General features: G+C 42.4%; 1 protein-coding gene across 7 annotated transcripts in view; it reads left to right on the top strand.

Moving 5' to 3' along the window:
• Positions 1–20,413, top strand: part of KIZ (kizuna centrosomal protein) — a 40,273-nt gene extending 19,860 nt beyond the window's left edge. For 2 of the 7 annotated variants that reach the window (XM_090134591.1, XM_090134597.1), the window contains 5 exons: positions 1,200–1,359; positions 2,361–2,426; positions 9,741–9,840; positions 17,732–17,775; positions 20,177–20,413. In XM_090134591.1, the coding sequence (XP_089990717.1) occupies positions 1,200–1,359; positions 2,361–2,426; positions 9,741–9,840; positions 17,732–17,775; positions 20,177–20,280 (474 nt within the window). In that variant the 3' untranslated portion in view covers positions 20,281–20,413. Of the gene's footprint in view, positions 1–1,199; positions 1,360–2,360; positions 2,427–4,384; positions 4,466–9,740; positions 9,841–11,543; positions 11,639–17,731; positions 17,776–20,176 lie in introns of those variants that run through there. The other 5 variants (XM_090134593.1, XM_090134592.1, XM_090134596.1 and 2 more) reach the window with 5 other exon arrangements.
• The last annotated feature ends 5,494 nt before the right edge of the window (positions 20,414–25,907 follow it).

Below are 25,907 nucleotides of genomic sequence, written 5' to 3'. Positions count from 1 at the left end.
CTGCTGATGGTAAATAAATACTATACATACATTTAAAATCTTATACACAGAATTGCTCTATGTCAAAGCTTAGTAACACAAGCTTTGTGGGTAAATATATAGTAACAATCTGCTTATTGCTACACGTTATGGTGGCCCACACACATGCTTTCAACATCTACTTTTCCATTTAAGAAAATCTGTTCAGTTAAATGTAATCCCATGATGCATTTTCCACATTGAAACACCTGATTTCCAAGCATAGAACGGCAGCAGTGCAAGCTGAGACTGAAAAGCTGCCATGATGTGCTCCCAAATAAACATGGGCTTAATGAGGAGGGGATGGATGCTGGAATGAAAAACTTTCTTATGAGCCCCACTTGGTTTTGGTCTCAAAGCCTCTCCAGTTTCTTAGGTAAGCGTAGATAGATGAAGTTAAAGTAGTTGGGATTATCTCTGAGATGTTGGCCTATGTTGCTGAAGGCTGGCTCATTTATTAAACAGATAATAAGACCAGAAAGCTTGTAGACTTAAAGAATCTGGTCCATGCTTTGTGGTACAGAAGGAAAACAAAAAGCTGCCCCACAAGTAACAAAGACAAAAGAAAAGTACTCCTAAAACTTGGCTATATTTACACTCAGTTCAGCTCCCTATAAAAGCATCTACTTTCAGCTTAATTTTCTGGGGACATCATGTTTAATTAACAGAGGTCAGGCTAGAGCTGCTGCAAGGATTTGCACCCTGACAGCAGAGACTGAACTTGAGGAACATTCTGTGACAATACAGGTTAAAATCTGAGTCGAGTCTACCAGAAACTGTTGTCAGATTGGATTTTCTGGCTTCAGGTTCATTGACCTCACCGGTGTTTTTGTAGCATGCACTGCCAGCAACAGCTGCAGACTTGCCTTACTGCTGTACTCGAAATGGAAAAAGGAGAACTTTTTATTCAGTCTCTTGTGCTTACGATGGATACGTGAGGCACAGAACACAGCTTCCAGAAAACTTAGCAATTAAAAGAATAATTCCAAGTTTGTGTTACTCGAATGCAGTGCCCGTGCAAGCACTGATTTAACTTGGAGGTAATTCAGCATCTAGCAGAAATACCCTGCAAGCGGATTACTCTGTGAAGTGTAGATGAGCCTAAATGTACATTGGAAACCGTTGCCTCTCGAGACTCGGAATAATAAGGCTGTGGTTGTTTTTATTTTTTAATGCTTCAGGCTCCACCGCTGCTGAGAGAGGTCCTTGCAGAAGAGTGTGGAGATAGGTCATCTGTTCAGAGTAATGAATCATCTTACAGCTTGCCATCGATTCCAAATGACAGCAGGGAAATGGAGCAGGCAAAACATGTTCCGTGGCTCGACAGCATGGGAAAGCAAGGTAACAAGTGCTAAAAGCTCTGCCTGTGTGCTCTGAGCTGCCACCGTGCTCTGCTGTGAGATACAAGTGTGTTTTCCATCAGAATCTGCCAGGGACAGTGTTAGAGCTGCTGGGACTTAATATTTGTAACGAGCTTCTGGTGATTGCCTTAAACTTCTCTGCATTTTGGTCATTCTTGTTACTTCTTAATGTGAATGCTACCTAGTTTTCTCAATTGAGATAGAAAATCAAGCCTTGTGGTAGTTATTAAAAAGGGTTCTATATGCATAGGTATATTCTGAAAATGCCTGCTGTTTAGAAATGGTGTGATACCTTATTGTTTTGTTTTGCTTTTTATGAAGCCAGAATGCAGAACAGATTTTCTGCAGTGAAAGGGTTGGTGCTAAGTGAGGTGTGCAGTGCCATTCTTAAAAGGTGGATGTTTGTGAAAATCCAGTTAATTTCTTCAGATAAGGAAGTAATATATTAGTGCTGTGTAGTAACTGGCGACGGGAACTTGCTCAGCCTGCTCTCAGAGCATCCCTCACATCAAAGTCCAGAAGAGACAGGCAATTAGGTTGCAACGCTCTTCACACAGCACATGTAAACAAACTGATTTAGGCCCCCTAAATCCACGCCACTTTTATCCACGGAGGAGACTGAGACTTTGATTTAAACTAATTTTCAGCGGTGGGTATGATCTATGCTGCGGCTGTCGGGCTGCTGGACAAGATCGCAGAGTTACTGTTGGCTGTTTGTTTCTGAAATCCCATTGGGTCTTAAATTATTTAAGACATTTGGTTAGCTTTTCCTTTTCTCTGGAGCTACAGAGACACAGCAGCTCCGCATTCGAGTAAAGTTCACAGTAGGCGCCTCTTTTAAGAACGGTAATGGATAGTTTAGATCAATAAATAAGAGATAACAAAAGTGAGAAATTAAAGGGAGTAGGGCTTAAAAGAAAACAAACCAGTCTGATCGCTGCCGCTTTGAAATGGGTTTCATTATGGTGTGTTCACATACAGAAGTCACAAGCTGGTGTGAAGATGAGAGCCAGGAAGAAAGCGTGGTAGGAAAGATTCCTATTACAGGTAAAAGTAATGGCTGCATATTAACCTCAAATGTGGTATTCAACTTTATTATATAATCAAAACACAGCGTTTTTAGGGGCTCGGGTCTGCTAATAGTGAGTAAATTCAGCTCCTACATACTGAGCACAGAGATTAAACGTGGGATCAGAAAGTACGCACTCATCTTCACGTAAACCAAGATGGAAAATAACAGTGCCTATTTAATTCCTTGTAATCATGTTACACATTTAAACCGCGCGAATATCCCGTCATTTAGCCTTTCAGGTCCTCGTATCGGTGTTACAAAGGTCAGTCTCCGTGGGGAAGATCCAGTAATTATATGGCAAACTACAGATGTTTCTGATTTGATTCTTTTCTTTTCTCTCCTAATTGAATGTGTATCATTAGAATAAGCGCGAGGAAAAATCCCGCTAGACAGGAAGCTGTGCTTTTGCCTCCGTTACAAAAGCTGCCTGATAACACCAAATTTTTAGCAATAAGGTTTTATCAAGCCGTGTTCAGATCTCCCCGCAGCAGATGCATTAGGCTCGCTTAGGATCCTTGGGTTGTAAAGTATCAATAACGCGTTAGTATTCCGGGCAGAGCTTTTTGCAATAAGTCTCAATTTGCTTTTGCCTGATTTTTGCAAAGTCGTGGGCTGCTTCGTTATAAATGGGCATGTTTGGCTAACTGTTCATTTATGCAGGTGTGTACTCCGACAGAAAGGTGCGAGGGCATCTGTTTATACAGCTCTCGCTGTTGCCTTTCTGCTGTTTTACGACTTAAAAATAGCCTGTCTTTCGGAGGGCAATTCATTTCTCTATGGAGGTTTTCCTCTGCTGCTTTTTGAGCCTAATTTGCAGCTGAAATATAAAAACGTGCTTCTTGTATCCCTGAATTATACTGCAGCAATAATATTACTATGTTAGCCACATAAAACTTAGAATATTTTTTTTTTTTCTCTGAGGCTTTGAGAGCGGAATGCTTTCGTTTTTCTTGCTGCTTAAAATGTCCTTCAGTTGCACATGGCAATGTAATTGTAAAACATGAGCTGGGATGTTTATTTTTTTTAGGTGAATTAAAAGCACACAAGCCACTTAAATAGTTCTCCTGAAATAAAGCACACTTACTTGAAAATTCATCGAAAATTTGGCAGAATTTAAGAGGATTGTGATTTGAGCTCCATCATCTGCAGACATCACCAGCAAGAACAATGTGAGGAACGGTGGTTTCCTCTAACTAATGCCAGCACAGATTTATTTTATTTTTTATTTTTCAAGGGAGAACGCAGGCTTGAATTTGGATGTGTTTAACTGCCCAGGCTTCTGGCTTGCTTCTCCCCATGCCGGATTCAGGATGTAGCATGGCTGTTCTGAGCCAGGGAGCCCAGCAGCTTTTGCATATTGGCAGTTCCTTCTGGCAACCTGACTCTTGGGCTGGGCTGCAGCTGGTCCAAAGCTGAACCACAATGTACATCCCTCTCCCAGAGCTTCTCATTGAATGGACGTGCTAGTACCGATATTTCCTAGTTGTAAAAATGCTGAGAAACTCCTCCTAGCCTGAATGCTGCAAATGGTAACTGAAGTTAAAAATGCTTTCTTCTCAAATCTGCTTTTTGAGCTACTTTTTTGGCCAGCGTTCTCGCTGTCTCTGGGAGTGAGGCTTTTCATATCTCACTTGAAAGCAAAGTTGCTCCTTTCAGCTGCGATTCATCTTCAGCCCATCATCTTCTCCAGGCTTCTTGTTCTTTCCTGGCTTCTCATTCTCCCTGCCTGTCACTCCCTGCCTTGTGCTCACCATTACAAGCCCTGCAGCACTGAAACTGTTCAGCCTTGCCTTTGGGGCTCCAGTGACTTATGAGGGGTTTTGGTTTTTTGTCTTTAGGTGAACTGCTACACGCGACCATTTTTTTTTTTTTTTAATACAATTATTTTCCATCCAATAATGGATATAAACTCTTTTTTTTTTCTTTTTTTCAGTGCCTACTGTATCCCTTAAGGGCTGTGAGTTTTGATTTAAGCATTGGAAGCATTGAGGTTTTGATGGACTTCATTGTGAGAGCTGAGAGTCTTTCCCAATAGGAATTGACAGGTGCTTCTATAATTCTGGTTTATTCTTTTTTCTTCTCTTAGAGGGGAGAAAAAAAAAAAAAGGAACCAAGTACTTTATTTTAATATTCTGTAAATACTCCTATTTGTGGCAATAAAGATGTATTCTTTTTCCAAGCCTGCAGTTAGCTCAGGGCACAAGATTGATCCAGCTCGTACTTTAAGGTGATTTCCTCCATAGAGCCCCTTCTTAACCCTGCAGAGCCATGTCGTACTAAGGGACTTCAAAAAGAGTTTTGTGTTGTGTAAGGTACCTCTCAGCCTAAGAAATGCTGTTGATCTCACCCACATTTTATTAATGGTAACCTCAGTACTTCTGAAGTTACATGGGGGTAGAGGGGTGTATATGGACTCATTCTGCTTCTCTTGTTGGATGCCTAGTTTTTTATCTCAGGAAGACACGTAAAAGAAATGGTTGGCTTTTTACCTGTTCCTCAGGTAGGCAAATGATGGGAGATTAAAAATGATAAAATCCATTATTTTTGGTTTTGCAGATGACAGTTTAAATGTCTAATGAGTAGGAAACTGCTGGTTTTACTGAAGGGGTAGGTTTGTTAAATCTTCAACAAAAATAGATTCTCTTGCTATCCTTCATTTATGTCTTCCATTTAGATAGTAAAGCTGTAAAGTATTGGAATAAAAATGGCATTACTTCTCTGCTCATCAGGCTTTGCTTTCACAGGTATGTTCCATTTCCACTCCAGGTGGAAGAATCTCTAACATAGACATAAGGAGGAAAAACCCTCTAAAGAATAATAATAGTATTAAAAATGTGTGTGTGTATAAAATAATAAAACGGTCCTTCTCACGTATCATAGGGAAACATGAAAGGGCACAAAACCAATTCTTTTCCTTTTTAGGTCACCTTTAATGAGCCAATAATCCTGCCAACACTTTTCCCACGCCCACACATCTTTCCCAGTGAGGTCCTGCTTTGAGCTGGACTTGAAAGGGTCCTGAGTTTCCACTTGGAGTGTGCTAATAAAGCGTTATTAAGTCTACCCAACGTTTTGCTTCCTTTGATATCAATCTATTACAAGCTGCTCTTGCCAAAAAAAAAAAGTTCATCTATACGTGATTAATCACCATTGGTTTGACAGAAGTACCTCGGCACAGTATAAAATTGTATGTTTTGCTTCAATTAGTTTGGATTACATTCGCCAGTAGGTGATATTTTACATTGTTCAACTTGAGTAAGTTTGGGAAAGACATCTTAAGTGTTTCAGCTGTGAATTCTGAGCGTAAAGCTTTGTTCAGTCTTTAAGTAGAGGCAGCAACTTTTGGAAGTGCTCTCGCTGGGCCGACTTGCTCCATCAGGATTCCATGAGCCCTCTGGTCATCAGGTGTGTACCCTCTTGAGAGGGCAGATCATGCATTGGTATATTGTTATGCTGAGAGTGTTTTATCCTTTCTTTTTTCAAAGGAAAGCAGGGGCAATATTTGTTGATATTTGACCACCTCCTGGTTACTGGCCACTGCAGAGTTCTGCTCTTAATTTGGAGATCTTTTTCATCTGTTTGCTCATCCTCCTATCACCTCCTCTTATCAGAAGAGCACATCCTTCTATCAGATTCGCAGGTAGCCTTTATCCTCTCCCTGTAAGCAAGTTTTCTGCTGTATCGCAGGGGAAATCAGCACGTATAAAAGCTGTGTGTAGGGATCACTCAAGCCTCCGGTCCCAAGGCAGAGGTTTGCACAGTGGCTGTTTGTGTTCTGGCAGTGGCAAGGCAGCTGATATCCTGTGTTTAATCCCAGATGGCTCTTTGTGGATGATCAGCAAGTGCCGTAATTAGTGTTAATGTGGTGGAGGAGGCTGTTCAGATTTGAAGTTCCTCTGGGCAGGAGCTATTGTTAGTTCCCTATTTTCGTGCCACAGCTAGCAGCGTGGTAGCCTGGACTGAGCAGCACTCCTGAATGTGAATGCAATAAATATTGCCAAGGTAACTAAAACTACACAGCTTGCAGGCTCAGCTGATCCTGATAATATTCCTTTCAAGGCATTATTAACTTTGAAGTCTAATGACAGCTGAAATACCCAAGCTGCTAACTATTTTATTGTTGTGAAAAGTACACAGAAAAGGCAAAGTTCCTTTTTTGTGGAATACTCACTTGTGTACGAGGGAGATGCAGATCCACGTCTGGGTTGAGCTTGCAGAGGCACTGGGTTCATTTGCTCTCCAGCTACTCATGTTTACATATGTGATTATTGATTGTTATTGGAAACAATGACTAATTGCTGTGATAGCTTTTAATTGGCATTCCAGTTGCCCTTCTCCTGCCTGCAGAGCAACACCTACTGCTTGCATACTTGCTTAGGTCACAGATTTGATGTTTCCTCACAAACTGCCTTGGCAGTAAACTTCCTGTTTCCCCAGCTTGCATCTGGAAATCCAGCAGCTCTGGGAATTGCTTGCACTGTTCTCATTTATGGGCATGCCAAATCAAGCCCTTGGGCGTTGCTGGTAATGACAATATCTCTAGATGACTTTTTCTCCACTTCTCCTGGGACTCTTGCTGCAGCTAAGGGCTCCAAGTGTAACAGAGATGTTGGTTTGATGGCCAAAAAGTATGAGCTTTTTTTCTCAGGTAACACAGTTAACAAGGTATGAATGCTGTGAGTACATAACCAGGAGCTTTCTTCTCTCTTTCTTTGCAGAAGGTTACATCACATCACTTTCTTGTCACAAAGATGTTTGGCTGTACACTGATAAACGCTGGAATACTGGCCATAGGGCAGTGCATGGAGAAAATATCTTCTTCCTGGTTCTGCTCTGCTACAGTATGTTCTGGGTCAAAGATCATTTCAGCTGTTCAGCAGGACAAAATAATAGTGGTTCATTATGCAACCACGGCAGTTTTTCCTGGAACTGGTGGCTAATGAAGAAAAGTACACCCATTTTGTTTGGAACAAAATTGTAAAAGCTGACATGAAAGCTGCTTTGACCCATACAGACTGCACAATTAATTCTAAGTTGAAAAGTGTGGAGTGTTTTTAATTAATAGTGGTATCTCAGATCCTTTGCTAATTCTGAGTGGAAGGAAGAATACACTGGGGAAAAAGATGTGAGGAGAGCTGTGTCATCTGTGGCAAAACAGATTCTCTTCTTTTGCAGTATTGCTCAAACAATTGGATTAAGAACTTTTCATTATTGAAGTCCCAGTTTAAGCTTAAAGGCTGTTTTATCAAGCTTTTTCAGTTGTGTCTACAATAGGCACTGGCCAGCCATAGAGTAAATACTCAAAACACCACGTGTTTAACATGGAGCTGGGGAGCTCCAAAATATGTTGATCGCTCTGAAAGTAATGCCTCCTGTTTATCTGTGGAAACTACAACAGCTACAAATGGCATAGTAACACTGTCTGATAAAGCAAATTCATGGCTACACAACAGTTTTTCAACAGTCACCACCATTAGCTGTGCATATTTGCCAGTAATGTGCAGGAGCCTGCATGCTGTCATCCAGAACATGGCTTGTCTTTCACATCACTGTCATTACTGCTGGAATGTACCACCCACCACCTCCCTGTGCTCACATCTACTGTTTGGTCTCCGTCAGTGTTCAGCAAGCGTTGATGAATGTCAGTCGTGCCATTTTTTTTCTGCATGGTGGAATTCAGTGACACACCTTGGCTTCATCTGCACTTTCATGTCAGATACTGCTCTGTCAGGCTGCCCCTCTGCTGCCATCTGTCACACAGCAATAACATGTAATGGGGCATTGGTGGGAGGGTTTAATCTCTACTGCCATACCACCAACATCCTAACATAGGAGGTATTATTTTTCAGAGCAGCCCTCATGCTTTCTCACCATTTGAACTGGCGGAAGGAAATCATTAAGCAGTACTTCTTTCCACTAGGCAGTCTCTTCCACTGCCTCACGATGTGGGCACGTTGTTGAGGTGTGTAGTGTTTAAATCTCCTTGGATGCTTTATAGGTATTGCAGGCCAGGTGAAATACCAAGCTCAGTTTTAAAGGTGATTTGGTGAGCTTGCGAGGGCTTGGAAGGATCCCCCATTGATGTGGGCATATAAGCAGATTCATAGAGGCTCGAGAGGATCACTTTGACTAATTGGCTATGAGTCTGATGTAACTAAAGCAGAAGTGGGGATTGATAGCCCAGTATTGTTTTATAATTGACAGATAGGGCAAAGCTAAGCTCCAGAGGGTCTCAAAGGTGAAGGACAAGTAGGGCGTGCTCCCATTTGATGCAGGGGAGGTGCAGGCCTGGTGGCATCTCTGCGGTACTGAAAACACTCTGGTAGTAGCCCAGATGTTCTTTGTCCTCCTGAAGAGCAGTGTTGGAGTAAAAAGCAATTTCTAGGAGTTTTGAACTGATTACATGACTTAGATTCTTTTGTTACTATTTTTTACTTTCCTGAAGTCATGTGCAAACAAGCACAAATATTAGTTCCTTTATAATGAGTGGTTTCTCAGTGCATGCCTACATTCCCCAGTCTGCAGCTTTGAGCTACTGCCAGTCTTGCATCCTGGAAGTCCTCCATGGTCAGGGCTTGCTTAGAATTTCAGTCACATCTATATAGATACATGTATATAGAGGTCTTGTTGTGTCCTAATTATAATTTATAATGCAAAGTAGCCTTTTAAAGTGGGATTTGTACTTAAGCATCATGGTCTATGGAAACAAACACAAAGATGAGCAATTGTACTATTCCAGTGAAAGAATTTTATCTATTTACTTTCTTAAATCAGTCTGTACAGAATGGAAAACGAGATGCATAGAACGGGGAAGAAATAAAGGAAAGCGTGGATAAAAGATTTGGGAATGGCTGACTGTTAAGTTGGCTGCTGAGTCATAGAAAAATCTAAGATTTGTGTCTCCCAAATGCAGCTCTCTATTTGAAAGGGAATGGTTAAAAATACTGACATATCAAATAGCATTCAGAGACATTAATGTGTACTAATGCATTTAAGGGGAAGGAGAATGAAAGTAACTCTTCTTCCTGATTAAGGCAAATAAATTAGAACTCGAGGATTAGAAAGAAAATGAAGTAAAAGCATAAATCCTTGAAGTTTTACTTAAAGTTGATGTGTGATGCAATACAATTCTTAAACCCAATGTTTGCTCTTTTGTTCTAAAGCAGGTCAAAAACGCACAAACGTTTCTGAGTTCACAAGAAACCATCATCAGATCACTGAAGTGACATACAGCTGTGATGTCTTCAGATTTAATGTTTGAAAATTTATACTTTGTGTTTTTCACTTAGCAGGTTGTGTTATTGGAAATAATGGTTCCGAAGCAAAAGAAAGCCAAGAAATGTGCTCCGAAAGGAGTTCATCCAGTGAAAGAAGCGGTGACCTCTCAAGGTAAAGTTATTAAAGGATTTAACATTTGAAATGTTTCAGTGGAATGAGAAATGCCTGCAGAATGTGACTGAATCTCTGATGATTTTTACTTGATCTGAGGTTAAGGCTTATATTTATGTTTATCTAATAAAACAACTTAAACTCTGGTACACCTTAGAAAATATTTGCACCAAAGCCAAGTATTGTTTTGCAGCTGTTGTTTTCTCATTTTAAGACTCAATTGACATCTCAGTGAACCACAAATTAGCGTGTACAGCTGCTCTCAGTAGGGCTACTCAGAGGCCAGACAATAGAAGTTGTCAGGAAAAGGGCAGACAGAAAACATAAAGTCTTCAAGAAATAAAGTGATGGGTTTCTTCTCCATGTAGCTGAGATGTAAACTAGTTGTAACTGGATCATGCTTTTCACAGTCTGCAGACTGGTGTTTTTTTCCCGTTATTTTTGATACTGGGATATTCACAGCATGTCTGTCTTGCTTTCACACTGAATGTGTTTAATTGATGGCCTTGTAGTTACCTAAAGGATGCTGTCTATTTAATTTTAAACACAAACCAAAAAACAAACACTTTTTTTAATGCTGCAGTGCTTTGCTTTGGGTCCCTGAGCAGTAGTGTTAGATATTCCCCACGTTCTTCATGGGCGTGTAACGGTAATCAAACAGCAACAATCAAATTAGTGGTCAAGCAGCAGCAGAAAATAGGATATAGCACAGCCATCTCATGAAATATTGGCTTGGCTTTAGATTCTTATCTGCTCTTATTAGAACAGCCTTGCAAGTGGGCTCTGCTGTTGTGCGGCTCCTCAGCTGAAGACAGCCATTAATAGCACTCAGGAAAAGACTTTAAAGCATCCTGATAAATTTCTAACTCATCCTACTGATAAGACATTGATATCTTTCTGTAGTTTCTTTGTATTGTTATTGATGAGGCCAGTTTTGACACAGACGGCTATTCTGATTTTGCAAGTACTGTCTTCTGAATTAGAACACAATCTTCCTGCAGTTCTTCAGTACAGTTAATAAAGGCAAGCTGTAATCATATATCGATGAAGGACGTTCGTGCTTTTGTTTAGGATTAGGTCTCATGACTTCAACTCTTATTTATTTTTTTCCTCTCTATTTTTCAATCTATTTTCTAGAACTTAGTTTGCTTGAGAATGAGCTTCTGAATAATAATACTTAATGTTAGAAAGTTTAAGGGTTTTTCTTGTAGGTGAATTTTGAAATACTAAATTTCAGTCGTTCACGGAAGCCCAGTGCAGCAGGCAGAGAAGGACAGAGACCTGGGGAACTTGCTTACAGGATTGCTGTTAAGCACCTACATATGTGCATATGCACCTAAATAAGCACGTAAAATATGTATAATTAATGATGACAGCTATTTAAAAAAAAACCCTCGAGTATTATTGCGCATCTTCAGTAGTTTTTCAGATGCTATTTATTTGATGTCCTTTTTTTAGTGCTCTTTTTAATTCTTACGTGTGATAGATTTTAGCATCACTCTGCCCTGTAGCTTCATGCCTTCCAGCGCTGAGCAGCAGTGAGTGCACTGGTACTGATGGTGCTCCTTAAAAAAAAAAACAACCAATCTTACAGCGACTCAAAGTTCGTATCCAAAATGCCTAGGAAAGCAATCCTCCCTTTTTAAACGTGAAGTTTCTGACTTTACTGCTTGTTTTGGCCACTTGACGTGGACTTTGCACAGAGGCAGCACGGCAGGAGCGGCGAAGGAAGAGCAGTGGCAGCATCTGGGTGCTGCTTTGCGGTCAGGACGCGGCGAAATTTCTTGGCCACTCTCATGTAAGCTCTCCACTTAGTGCAGTCACTTCTCGTGCTTTATTGCTTTTACAAGTGGTCTCGAAACCCACTACTTGAGAATAAACATAACTGTGTAGTACTGCTGTGGTACTTTTTATAAATTCTTCTTTGCTGTTTTGTCACTGAGCTGATGAGTGACCTCGAAAAAGACCCTGCTGGACCTAAATAAAAAAAATGGCTTCCTCTGATGTCCTGGAGACAATAATTATGATGTGCCAGTTAAGCCCAAACTACAGCTGAGGGATTTTACTTTAAAGCGGAGGCTTGGGCGCAAAAATGCATTTATAGCTCTTTGTCTGGCACCTCATTATGTGTGGGCCTGATTCATTAAGTGATTGGTTTGCAGTTGTTTACATGAGTATTAAGGCTTTCTATTCAGCAGCCTTTGAGAGATACATTGTGCAAATGTTGCATGTTATGAATGCAGAATGAGGGGCAGGGGACCGGTCCTATTGGCTAAACACTGCACTCTGTTGAAAAGCAAGAGAAAGAGATTGGGTGCTGCTTTGCATAGCAATGACTTTCTTAATAAGCTTTACAGATTAATACACACAAGCTATAAAAGATGCAAAGAGATACTCTTAGCACATTTATACATGCTCATTTCACTATTATGGTACTGGAGATGGGAAGAATTGAGCTCTTTCATATTCGGTTTTTCAGTGCATGTCTTCAGTGCATGAGACTTAATAGAATCCGATGTTTATTGTATTATAAATCATGGGGAAGTAGGCAGATCTGCAACAGTTTATTATTAAAGATTCTTTCAATGTAAATCTTTTTCGGCCATTGTATTTCCTACAGCAAAATCATTTTGTGGTTGAGTGGGGATGAAAGGCATAATGTACGAAGGAGTGAGTCTTAATAGGAAGCTGCTCTCTGAGTAAAGACCACTTGTTCCCTTTTGTTCAGAGGTGCATGCCAGAGCTTCCTCTTCTCCCACAAATATTGTCTGCTTCTGCCTTAGATATCAAACTGGCTTGGTTTTTTTTTTTCCCCTGGACTAATTTACTTTATCGAGCTCCTCGTAGATGCAACTTTAGCCAGAAGAGTGAAGGTTTTGCGAGAGGAAAGAGCACGTTAAATTATAGAACCACTCGGGGGGAGAAGGTATCATAAGTCAGGCCTGAGTCTCCCCAAAAGAGCGGGCAGAAGGCGATGTGTGTGGCATTGGGCGGCCCTGCAGCGATGGCTGCAGCCAGAGGAGGTCACTAGCTTTCGGGATCATTCTGTGGTTTTGATGCAAGCCATTTATTTTCCTTCGTGACTTGTTTGCTCTGTCTAGCTTCCAAATAATCTGAAGATTAAAGCTGCGTTATAGACTGAGAAGCAAATGAAAAATGTAATTTGTCAGGACGTAAGCACGGTGTAAAGTATTTTAAACTTTGATTAATCTGCATTCTGGAAGTAATCCAGCCTGGTCCCCGGAGGCTGTTTTTTAGTCAAAAGCTGCCTCTAACAAACTCAGATTTAATGAGATGTAAATAAAAGTTTTCAGATTGTAATTCATCCTCTTAATTATTCTCGGAGGAAATATTTAATAATCAACCAGCTATAACTAATGGGATGCTTGGCTTGCCGTGCAAAGCAGCAGGTTGGCCATCAGGGGGCACTCAGACTTTGCTGAACTAGGAGCTCTCCAATTCATTTTGCATCTTCTACCTGATGTTGTTATAGCTATCATTTTAAATCTCGATGGTGTTTCATGGAACTTGTTTGGCATCTCTTGTCAGAGCTCCAGCCTAAAGTTTTGGGGTCAGGATTTTCCAAGGTATGCATTAAGCAGGATAAGGAAATAGCCATTGACAGCAATGAAAGCAAGGGAACACGGGGCAGAGTGGGGTGCTGCAGCCAGCATCCTGCACCTTAAGAGCCATGTGTGTGTAGGTGAGTCTGTGCCTGATGGTTGTATCCTTCTGCAGAGCTTGAATTCTCAAATCACTTCTAACAGAGGTCGACTGTAACTCAGGGATGTTTTTCTGCAAGTCCTGTAGCTATCACATCTGGTCTCAATCCTAAAAGCCACTGCCACAGAAACAGTGATGCTGTAGCAGCCGTGCTGCAGGGCGGTTAGCAAGGGTGGCATGCAAGGACCTTGCACTGTGATGGATTTTGGTCTGTTTTTCTAAGCAGGAATATATATATATTTTTCTTCATCATGATACACTGAAGCAGGGTGTGATCTTAAATGTAACAATGTCAATCTTTGTATCCTACAATAAGAATGATCATGTTTGCAGTGTAGTTACTTAAATTCAGTGTTATCGTTTCCATTCCTCAGCAAATGATGGCGTGGTGAATAGATTTGTTAGTGCATTCCCAACTCTTAACTTCACTGCGTTTCTGTGATGCCCAATTTCTAGTAAACTATCAGCAGAAAATGATAGTGCCATCAGAGTTGTCCTGCAGCTCACAGCAAAGCGTATTTATCACACAGGGGCACGCTGAGCTGAGACTGTCACATCAGAAGCACCGGCACCGAGTAGCCTGGCTTGATACTCCTAAAAGGCTTTTAGATGCTTCCAGAAAATGATTTTTAAAGATAAATCTGCAGCTTTGCATCCTCACGTGTCACTGAGGAGAAGCTTCATCGCTTCTTTCAGTGAGGGTTATGAAGCACTGCCCTGTGAAGTATAAATACTCTGTTTGTTTTCTGGTGCCTCAGCACTGCTTCATGCAGAAGAGGCACATAGCCTTGAAACCTCTGGCAATATCAGCCATAGTGTCAGTGTTCCTGAAGCCCCCACGCTCCTCAATTTGTTTATCTTTCTGATCAAACGTGACACTGTTTTGTTTTTCTTGATGCTTAGGTGATGTTGTTTTTTTTTCCTTTGCTATTTAGGTAGTGGTTGTGGGCTGTGTTGTTTTCTTTTTTTTTTTTTCTTTCTTTTAAGGCATTTTATTTAATTTTTTGTTCGTTTCTTTTGCCACTGAAGCACTGAAGTTCAACAAGTGCTATAGCAAAAAGATACGTGGACTGGAGTAAACATTTTCTCTTGATTTTTTTTTTTTTTTCCCCCAGTGCCGCATCTATTAACTTGCCTTTTTGCTGTACTAGGTTTTTTTTCCTCTTCATATTAATTTTCTTTATGGAGGGGAAAAAATATTTTCTTGGAGCTTTTTCATTTCTTATTGTTGCAGAATCTTCAGCACAAAAAAGCCTATTTCAGCAGAGTAAAGGAGAGATTAAAAGGCCCTTTGAAGTTAAACCGGTTTGGGTTTTTTCTTTGTTAGAGCCTGGGTTGAGTTTGGCATTATTTTAGGGAAGAAGCAAATGTGTAAATGGATATCGAAGGGTCACTACAGGGGATTAGTCAAGGCAGGGAAACTGGCCTTACTTCATTTGTAGCCCTAAAATTTCTCCTTGGAGGTCTGTGTGGTTATTGTGCGCTCGGCATAGCAGACGATAACTTTCACGATTGAATTTCCTGACTTCTCAATATGGGTGTTTTGCAATGTAAAGATTTTCCTGCATCTTGACTAACGCTTCAGACATAATTTGAGAATTTTATTCCCTGTGACAAAGCTATCTTGCAATATTTTTGATTTGACAGAGTTGCTATTTCTGCCCTTCTGTTTTCCTGGTAGCATTTTCTGCATCTCCTCTAGCATTTCTCTGTGTGCCACCAGCTTCCATGCCAGACTGTTTCTTGGCATCTCCTTTTCTGCCTGATCTGTGGCACTGATACCTAGCTTCTGACAAACCCTGTCTCATACACCTTTGGGTTGTTTTAGTAGGGAATTCTGTTCTTAGGCATGGTAATTTCCCCTGGGAGGGGGAACATGCTGATGACTTTTTGGTGGAGTGTGAACATCTGTCTTTGCCCTTCCTTCTGTCAGCACTGGCTGTTTTCTTCATGGGAAGGTGGGAGAAGGAGGGAAAGTTTTCAGATCTTCACAATCTTTGAATCACATTGCATTGGAAGGGACCTGAAAGACCATTCAGCTCCAACTCCTTTACTGTATTCAGAGTTGCCACTCACTAGACCAGGCTGCCTCATCTCTTGGCCATGGTGGTCCTTGCCCACCACAACTTCTCAGTGAGGCCTTCAGGTGGCCCTGGAGCAGTTGGAAGTGTGCTCAGGGTTGTGCAGGGCCGTGGGTGCTCTTCCACTGCTCATCCTGTGATCCTGGTATTGCATGGTGGTCCTCAGCCCAGCAGGGCTATGGATCCACCTGAACAGCCGTCACATGTCCAATCATGGCCTGAACCAAGCGGAGCAAAGGGTCATTTTGAGGCTGCATGATAAAGACTTTCCACCTCCTTTCCACCTCCATTCTGGTGGAAGACGAAGCAGCAGGCAGTGTAAATGGTAGCTGTCAGCTGTGTGAGCTTGTTTTAATGAAATACTTGAAGGCAAAATGGTTCTTGTGCAGTCTGCCACGGAAGTCACCTCTCCATTTGCAGCTCGGCAACAAGTGGGTTCTCACTCTACGCCCAGGGGAAAACGATGTGGCTGATGGAGTTGCCTCCTCTTGAGCACAAGCTGTGGGCTGAGCCTGGGATCCATGGGGCAGCTCCTGGGGAGTGCTGAGGGTCAGGAAATCTCAACACAATGAGCAGGAGCTCAGCGTGGTTGGCGTGTTTGAGGCCTCAGCCTGGAGGACCTGACCTGTGCAGTGTGTTCAGCAAGCATTTGGAGTGAGTGAATTTGAATCAGAAGTTGGAGTGTAGAGCAGGGTGGGATTTGACTGAATAAAACCAGAAGGGATTTGGATGGCACGCTGATGACTGTCAGATGCACTGTTGAAGGCTAACACATTTTTGAGTTAATTATTTAAATAATATATTTCTAATTGTTTGTACTTAACCAGTACTGCTATTTTGTTGCTAGTACTTAAATGTTCTTTTGGTATTTTAGTTGAACTTCAGCTAATTTTAATGTTCTACTTCTGGGAATTAGTGAATCCCTTGAGAGAAGGGAGATTGAGGCTAATGGCATTCACAACTTGTAGAAAATGAATATAACTAACATGGACTTGCTCTTAAAAAGAGGAGTTGCTGTTACGTAGGTAGCTGTAATGTAATGAAACTTCCCCTGCTTTAAGTTGAACTTTCCAGTTGTAATCACAAATTCTCACTGAATATGGTGGTGTAACACAAGTGATGAATCATCTGTCTTTTTGTACCTCCTTCACGAATGCCTTCGTTGATGGTAGTGGGAATATTTTTAACTCCTCGCTTCAAGTAATTATGTATTAGCTGCCGTGTCTCTAAGTGAAATGCAGCAAATTGTGTGAAATTTTGACAGCTGATTGTGTTCTGACTGTAGCGACAGCTTCAAATTGCAGCTTGACATTTGCTTATGTTGGACTAGTTCACACAGTAATGTCACAAATATCTCCTATTTGATCTTCCTTATTAAAATCAGCTGAAGCTTTATTTTTAGAGCTTATTGCGGGATTGTTAATATAACAGTTAATTCTCCTACATCATTGCCCCTATGTGATTATTTCACAGCACCAACACAATACACACGCTACACACAAAAGATCAAAATGATTCCAGCTTGTTTGAGAGATTCAAAAGGGCCTGTGATGCTCTAGACACAAGAGCAGTCATTTAACAGAACAGAATCGCAACTGCATATACATCAAGGTAGATCAAAGGCAGCTGGAAGATTGCACATTTACATAGGGACGTGGGTGATGCTATGGGAACCCAGGAGCTGACTTGGAGGAGTGCGCTGGCAGGATGGGAAATAAGGAAGTTCAGTGAGCATCAATGGGGGGTGCTTTTATTTTTGTTTGGATTTTTTTCTTTACTTTCTTTGCATATCTGAAAGGCTGCAAAAGATAGATGAAGCTCTGGTGCTTTGTCCCCTTAATTCACTACTGGTGTACATCAGCAGTGCTAGCAACGGCTGCTTCCAGAGCACGCTGCCTGAACATCTGGACCAGTGTCCTTGTTGCATGATAATGTCTCCACCTTTTATAAAACATACAAGTGGGAAAAACAACCAAGGAGCGAGTAGTTACTTAAAAAAAAAAAAAAAAAAAAAAAAAAAAGTCAGCTGAATGTATTTTAGTTTTGTGACATTGTGCTGAATATTTACAGTCTTTCCCTGTTTGCAGGCCTGAATTCAGGAAGGGAGCGATAACTGCTATAAAATCCAAAGGTAAGAACCAACTGTTAAACTACTAAACAACTGTTAAAATACTTAAAAACCTGTCTTTCTTAGGGAAATTTCAATGGCAGAAAGCCTCTAAATACAACATTTTTAAGGAGATGGGGGAAATGTGGAATTTCCCTGCCTCAACACAGGAGCAGGCAAATAGTTATTGATGAGAAATTCTGGATCAGAGAGAACATGTTTCACAGTGCATGGTTTGGAAAGGCAGTGATCTTTGTGCTTGGTGATTGAAATCAAATAGGAGCAGGAGAATCATAGAATCATAGAATCATCAAGGTTGGAAAAACCCTCCAAGATCATCCAGTCCACCTACCACCAATATTCCCCCACTAAACCATGTCCTTCAAGCCTAGTGGGGGAAAAACCTGACAATTTTTTTTTTCATTATCCCTCTTTGAAATACCGAGTACAGGAGTGGATGGGCAGCAGCATGTTTGTTTGTGTGGTTACCATAGGTGGGCTCACAACAATGTCTGTACACACATGTGTGTCTGAAACAATTTTGTTTCTTGTGCAGGCTTTCTTTTGAACCTGGGCCCTGCATGTTTTCATTCTCCCCTATGTTTGATTTTACTTCTAGTTACCTTAACTGCTGGTTTCTGAAGTCACCTGTAACTCTGCAGCACTGGGACCAGAGAGTTTTTTGCTGGGAGCTCAGCCTCGGGAGCTATTGCATTCTTGAATGATACCAAGCTTATTTCACAGTTATGGAATCTGAGCTGATTTCAGGATACCATTAACCGTGGCTGCTTTGATGCCATTTGAAAGGCCTCTGTCACATCTCTAGCCTGCTTAGCTCTCTGCTGGGGAGCTGTGTGTTGTGGAGCCCTTCGGCACGTTTGCTCTCCTCCCACACGTTCAGCATGGGAACGAGCACGGGGTGCAGCCTGCCCCACTCTGCTGCTCATGGCAGACCTGCAGTCCAGGGGTCTGGGGATATAGGATGAAAGGTGCAGCTGCTGCATTTGTAGATAAGGCATTTATATAGCTTGTGCCATCAAAAGCACAAAATAGTGAACAGTGCTGCAGTCGAATATGAGCTGAAATTTCTGTATGAAGCTTGACAGTTTGCCTCTCTCCTGCCGTCTGAATCTGTGTCTGAATCTGTATTTGTGAGGGTTTTGCCTCATTTGGGGCATCAACTTTCTTTTGATAACTCTGGAGAAACGAGAATCCTCTGAAAACCTTTAGGAACAGGCAGTGCTGCTCTGGAAGTAACTGTAGGCTTGACATTCTAGCTTGTGGCTGCTTCCTATAGTGGGCTCTGAGAGAGAAGTATGTTACATGTCTGTGCACAACCTGCAGAGAGGTTTCATCAGAGCAGGGCAGGGGGAGGTGAAAGGTAGGATGTCTGTGCCCCTGCCCTTCCCATGGACTGCCCTGGGGAATCACAAACCCAAAGAAGAAAGGAATTTGTGCCTGTGAATGTTGTTCCCACCTCTGCTTCTGTTTTCTGTGATTCCCTCAACCTCTGCTTGTTGCTGTGGTGGGTGCAGTTTAACATCCAAATGCTGTTGATGCAGAGCCCAGTGTTGCTGCTGGTCAGCAGCACTCCTCAGTGGCCCTTTTGTGGTGAAGCAACTATTTTTTCTGAAGATAAAAGCGTGGCTTTTTGTTGTGGTTTTCTTTTTTTAATCAAGGGAAAAAGAAAAATTAACAGTTACTGCACGACTGAGCTGGCAACCTTCACACCTGAATCATCTCATCAGGCCTTCGTTGTGAAGAGCTCTGTGTACTTCCCTGTGTGTCTGCTGCTTTTTTTTTTTCCCTCTCCTTCCATGGGTCAAAGGAATTTACATATCGAGGAATCTCTCAAGCACTTCAAATTTAAATGTGATTCTGTTTTTCAGTGAAATTGCTTGCTAATTACCAGGTCCTTTTGTTAAAGCCATCCAGTTCTTTGAAGTCGTTTTTGTCTGTCTGTGGTCCTGTCACAGAGTGGTGTTTTTTTTCCATTTGTGACATCATTGCCATTTTTATGCCAACTCTATGATGTCATGGTTATCCTGTGACTTCACTGTAGGGTCAAATAGAGGGAGAAAGTGGAACATAATAGACAAAGCTGTAATTCAGGCAGCAGATGGTCAAGTAAATTGCTTGGAGTGGAAATATTCTGTCAAACTACCTTGAGGAACAATGAAGTCAGCCCTGTAAATGGCTCACTGTTCCTCCACAGCAGCTCAGTTAGGAGACCACGGCTTGTGACAGCACAGTGCCAGAAATGCACACCTCTGCTGGGGGTCCTCAAAACAACCCTGAGCTCCTCTATAAACCACAGTGTCTAGCTACCTCAAAAGAGCTGTAAAACAATATTGCCTGTGCTGCCACACATGAGCATGGAAAAGATTTTTATAATTCTCCCTTTATTTTTTTCTTTCACTCTCAGCTTTCTGGGGCGAATCTGACGATAGCAGCTCTGAGGCTGTGGATGTTTTGCGTCCACAAACTCACAGCCCAGAAGCAGATGACTTTGATGACTTCTATGATTGAAGTTCCACCACTTGCTTTTGGGAAGCAAATCGACAGCATCATCTTCCACAAGTTGAATGCTGCTGTCTCAGAAGTGCACCTCATAGGTTGATATTCGCATTTAAATACAGAATAAAGATTGCTTGGTATTCTACGCAGCCTCCTTGTATGTGTGTTTTTATCTTCTGTTTTTCTTTTCTGAAGGAAATCCAACTGAAGGTGTGTCCTCAAATGTCCACTTACCCCATGGTGGTTGTACAACTTTCTGCAGAAGGCAGCTGGGACCCACTGGCTAGTTCCTCATTTCTTTCTGTTACTGGGGATTGGAGCTGATTCTCTGCAGGTCCCTGCTCACAGCAAGCATCTCCTGCCCAGTGCCATACAAAAGGCAAGGGATGCATCTGTGTAGTGGCTAATCCTACGTGACAGAGATGCATGGGTTGTCACAAATGAGGTGTCAGTCAGAGTGATTGAGAAATTACACCTCTTGGGTCAAAAATTTGCCAGTCTGACAGAATTATTCTGAGAGTGGTCCCAGCTACTGTAAGAGTGAAATGTGGCTTTGGGTGATGCTGCTGTCCTTGGGGCAGCAATGTCATCATGCTGTGTGGTTTTATTTCTCTCTGTGATTCAGACCAAGATCTAGAAGAGGCACTGACTAAAAGGGAGCCAAATCCATTTCTGTACCTGCTTGTACATGATCCAAATGTATCTTTTCTGCTGTAGGAGAAGCGTGGTTGGGCTGCAGTGCATAATGGCCACATCACCAAAGTCTCCGTTTTTCTGGAAGCTTTGTAGGTCACAAGTATGCTTAGTAGCAATACTCCTACTGCCCAGCTTGGCAGCTGCTTTTGTTGCAGTACGAGTGCAAAAAACACCATCTTCTCATACTTATATGTATTCTAATATTTTGGTTGCAGAGCTAACTGGGTTGGAAAAAAGAAAGCAAGCATTCTGGGTATGCATACATATGCTACTCCGGGCTGCCTGGCATGTTTGATCTTTATCATCTCCTGCAACAGATCAAGAAGAAGAAATGCATAAAATGTACATTTCTAATTCAGCACATTTTGGAACGGAACAGAATTTACATGCGGTGATCCTCAGTGATTTTCTGCTTTTAGTTGCTTTGTAAAATCTACGCTGGTGTTGCCGTATGGACATCACAATAATTGGATGACTCTAGGAGCTTCATGCATTTTTAATTTTCTTCTTTTAATTCCTTTTATCTAAAATTAAGTTCATTAAACATGAGATTTTCTTTCGAAGGGAGAAACCAGGGGACATATTAAAAAAAATCTGTTCATAATTATGATAAGTTCAAAAGCAAAAAACAGCACCCCAATTAAACCCTGCTGCAAAGCAGTACTGCATCTTTGAATACAGCCACAAATCTTTGGGTCTAGTCCATCAAAAATGATTTTTAAATGGTAACAATATTCTATTTAATAAAAAGAATGTGTAGCCTGAGATGAGCTTTGAAGAAGGCTTGAAAATGAGAAGAAATGGTTAGTATAGATGTCTGCTGGCTTGTTTCATCTTACAGGTTCCCAGTTTGACACTGGCAATGGTGCAGTGTTGATTATTTCAACAACAGGAAAGTGAGTGCTGCTAAGGATGGAGGGTGTGAGCGGGGTTGTTGGAATGGGAGGCAGCTGGACTCTGCAGCCACAGGATCCCAGCCAGCATTATAGGTCTGCCTGGGTCAGAGTGGCTGCTCTGTTTCTGTGCCAGGAGGAAGAGTGACTCTCAGCCTGCGTGCATCTGCACAAGGGAAGCTCTTGGGTGTCTTCCTTCACTGTGACAGTTTCTGTGCCTGTTGGACCACAGGCTGCTTTAGATTGGGCTTGAAAATGAATTTTGCGTTGTAGTGGCAGCACAACCAGAAGCATTAATGCTGTCCTGCTGCTGGTCCTGGTAGACAACAAGATATTTCTAGGAACTTCTCAGTACTCTTCTAGCACCATGTTGGAAGCTTATTTTCCTTCTTTATCTGCAGTCTCAATGTCATCTGGGAGACTTGCAGCACAATGAGTGTACGACCCCACCATGCTAAGGCAGGTGCCTGCTTTGTTGCCCCTCGGTGCTTTGTTCTGCCCATCCTTCAGCTGTGTAATTCATTTCTGAAGCCCTGCTCATCTTCTGAAAGTAAGCTCATGGTATGCCACACCACAGAGAAACCATTGCTATGTGATTTCCAGTGAACGTCAGACCAAAGTTCATCTGGAAAAAGTCTCTGCGAGCTGCGCTGCGAAGTAACACTGCATCAAATCTGCAGCGCCTTTGTAGTTTTAAGCTCTTTCTGAGTGATTCTGGGTTCTTGATGTCAGCCCACTTTAAATCTCCTCGCGTGACACAAGGCACCCATCACTAGTCTCTGGTGCTTTTCATTCCCTCAGTCCAGCTCAGCCTCAGACATGCAGCTAATGACAGATGACAGATGGCTTCGGGAGTTTCTGCTAAGGCAATATCTCTCTTCTGCTATTTAAGCGATAGCCGAGTTCCTCCAGAGCATATTTTTTATTATACTTTTATTGTGCACAGACTCATTAGATGCAAAACGTTCTGCCAGTCAACTTTATTCTGCTCCTTGACAGCTGTCATACCGGCAGCCTGAAGATGATGACAGGTGATGCTGATGGACAGTAGGACTGTAATCAATACAGCCTGAACAGATTTAAATCAGCATGCCACTCATCCACTGAGAATACTGTAACAAGAAGTCTTCACGTATTCCTGCTGTGTATTTGCAGTGACTTAGAGCTGCATCCTTTTTTGCACGTCACACTCACACAGCTGTACTGAGCTGAGGCCAAACATCAGCTTGTGCCTGAGAAAGCAAATTAGCAGATGGATAGGTGCTGACAAAAAAAAAAAAAGCTGGATGAGTGCCTTCATCGAGTGAGGGGAAATAGTTGTGTAGGTATTGAGCTGATGTGCAGAGCAGAAATGAGTCTGTGGTGAGCTTTGTAGGCTAGAGTGTATTCAGGCTGCAGAAATTTGGGAAATTTGCATTTAAGAATGAGGAAAGCATGTGTGTGTGTTTTCAAGCACTAATATTCACACACACTGGTTGAAACAGAAGCTTCACAAGTCCCGCAAATATCTCATTCTGTATTAGCTGATGTTTTGAGAAGGATCAGAATGATGTTTTCTTTTAGGCTGGCTCACTTGGACCCATGTATATTCACACGGACTTCCCCTCTAGACCCTTCCCCCGCTCTGTAGCCCTCCTCTGGATGCTCTCTGATGGCTTTATGTCCGTTTTGTACTGTGGCCCCAGACTTCAGGCAGTGCTGGCAGTGAGGCTGTGCAGCACAGAGCCTGGTGTCCCCAGGGTACGGTTGGCCTTTCTGGCTCCAGGGCACACTGCTGGCTCAGGTTTAACTTGCCATCAGCCAGAACCCCCAGATCCCTTTCCATGGGGCTGCTCCTCATCCCCCAGTCTGTACACGGAGCCAGGGCTGCCCCATCCCAGGTCCGGAACCAGCATCTGCTCTTCTTCATACAGATAGTGACCACCCTCAAATTTGTCAGGATCTTGGGCCTAGGCCTCTCTACCTTCAAGGGAGCCAACACTCCTCCCAATTTAGCACCATCCACAAATTTACTTAATATAACATCCAGATCTTTATTGGAGTCATCGATGAAAGCGTTAAAGAGAACCGGTTCAAATCCCAGAATCCCATCAGCAGCAACTGGGGCACCTCTCCGGCTGTGGGCTCCCCATACCCAACACATCCATGTTCTGGTTGTCATGGGACATTCTTAGGGTCACACTGCCATGGCTTTATAGTGTCCCAAGCACCTCCCTGACGACTGCTATAAATACGGGGACCCTGACAACAGAACTCCAGTCTCTAACAGACTCGTGTCTTGGTGCAGCCTTCTGGCACAAAAGCAGCAATTTAGAAGGAGCCTTCCCCCCTTTCCACCATGGATCCTTCCCCCCCCCCAAGAAGTGTAGGATTCAGGGGAGCAGCAGCAAACCTGAGCCAATGGATGTTGATCCACCCAAGGACGATGTTGAGCCCATGGAGGTGGATGTGCCTCCAGAGGAAGAACCAATGGAGATGGATCCACCTCCAAAAGAGCCAGGCAAGCACTATACTTACCTGCTTACCTGGAAACGTCAGTATATTCACTAGCAGCACATTAGGGGCCCTCGATTTCCATCTCAGCATTGAAATGTCACCATCCACCGGAGAGCCCCAGCTCCAGATGCTGCTCCCTATTACCCTTCCTTCCCCATCCCCCATCCTCATCCTTCCCCAAGATCTCCCACCCCTTTTTTCCCAAGCTCTGAGGAAAAGGGAAGGACTTGGACTGGTGTCCTCCAAGCTGCTGTCATTCTAGGGCAACAGGAGGAGTTCAGCAGACAGTCCTGAGCACCCTGCAGCCTCCAGGTGAGCCCCGAGGAAGAGGGCAGGACTGGGACTGGTGTCCTCTGAGCTGCCGTGTGGACAGCTGTGAGCTCCCTGCAGCCTCCAGGTGGTGTCAGAGAAGCTACAGAGGCAGCTGTTCATCTGGAGAAGCAGAAGACTTTGGTTTGGACAGGAGGAAGAGTTGAAGTTCAGCCCGAAAGTCCGTTCCAGCTGCTCCATTAGAACTTTTTGCTAAGAAAGGACAATAAACAATTTAAAACGATGGTAAAAAATAGTAATAATAACAAAAAGCTAAACCAGTAAGTGCCTCTCCATTTTTGGAACTTTAGAATCTGCCCTGGGACTCGAGTGTCCCCTCCCACTCTCCCCAAGACAGAATGACTTTGCCCTGTGGGGTGAGGTCCCAGCCAGCATTACTGTTCCCACTGCTGCCTCCTGCATCTGCCAGCCTTGCCCACTGAGCCACCCAGGACAGGCATTGCCAAAGCAGATGTTTACTCATCACTGTGTACCACTTGATACCATAAGACTCAAACAATTTCGTTAGTATTCAAAGAATAGATCCCTTGATGCTCCAGATAAGAATATGCCCCTTTGTGTAGACATGGGGAGGCACCCAAGAGCAATCTAGTCCTGTAGATGTCAAAGAGCGCTGTTATTTCACCTCTCAGAAAAACGTAAACAATCCTAGATTTCCTACAGGAAGAGCTCTCTCTTCACAGCCAGGAACAGCTGGTGGATGCCAAATTATGAGGAGTATCATGCCCTCAAATTGTTACAGAAAAGAAGAGCTATGACCCAACTGAAATACCATCTTTATGCCATCCTCTTGTTTGTCCTGTGCTGGATGCAGCTTAGTTCTGCTTTAGGATATTTGCAGGATTTATTTGTTTTCATTTGCCCAGCAAAATGTAGATTAACTTTTCAAGGAAACGTTTGAAAAAAACAATAATAATAATACTGCAACAAAGCTTATTTACACAAGTAATTATGAGATAAGATGATCATATTTCATTTGCATTTGTCTCTTTTTTGGTATTATCAGGGGAAAAAACAACTGATTGCCCCTCAATACAGTGTGTTCATACTAAGTTTGTCTTACTATAGACTAAATTGCAGCAGGAAGAGCGATATAATAGGAAACTTCAATCAAGATGTGCTTTGTAAGGAGCAGATAAAGGACAAGCTGATACAACAGATGTAGTGCCAACGGAAAGTTGATGGGGAAATTTATTCCAGTCACAGATTTTATAAGAGAAGTGA

Source organism: Phasianus colchicus, chromosome 2, assembly GCF_987193195.1.
Source record: "Phasianus colchicus chromosome 2, bPhaCol1.hap1.1, whole genome shotgun sequence".
Taxonomy (NCBI): domain Eukaryota; kingdom Metazoa; phylum Chordata; class Aves; order Galliformes; family Phasianidae; genus Phasianus; species Phasianus colchicus.
Note: the sequence above shows the minus strand (reverse complement) of the source record. Positions and strands in the feature narration are given on the sequence as shown.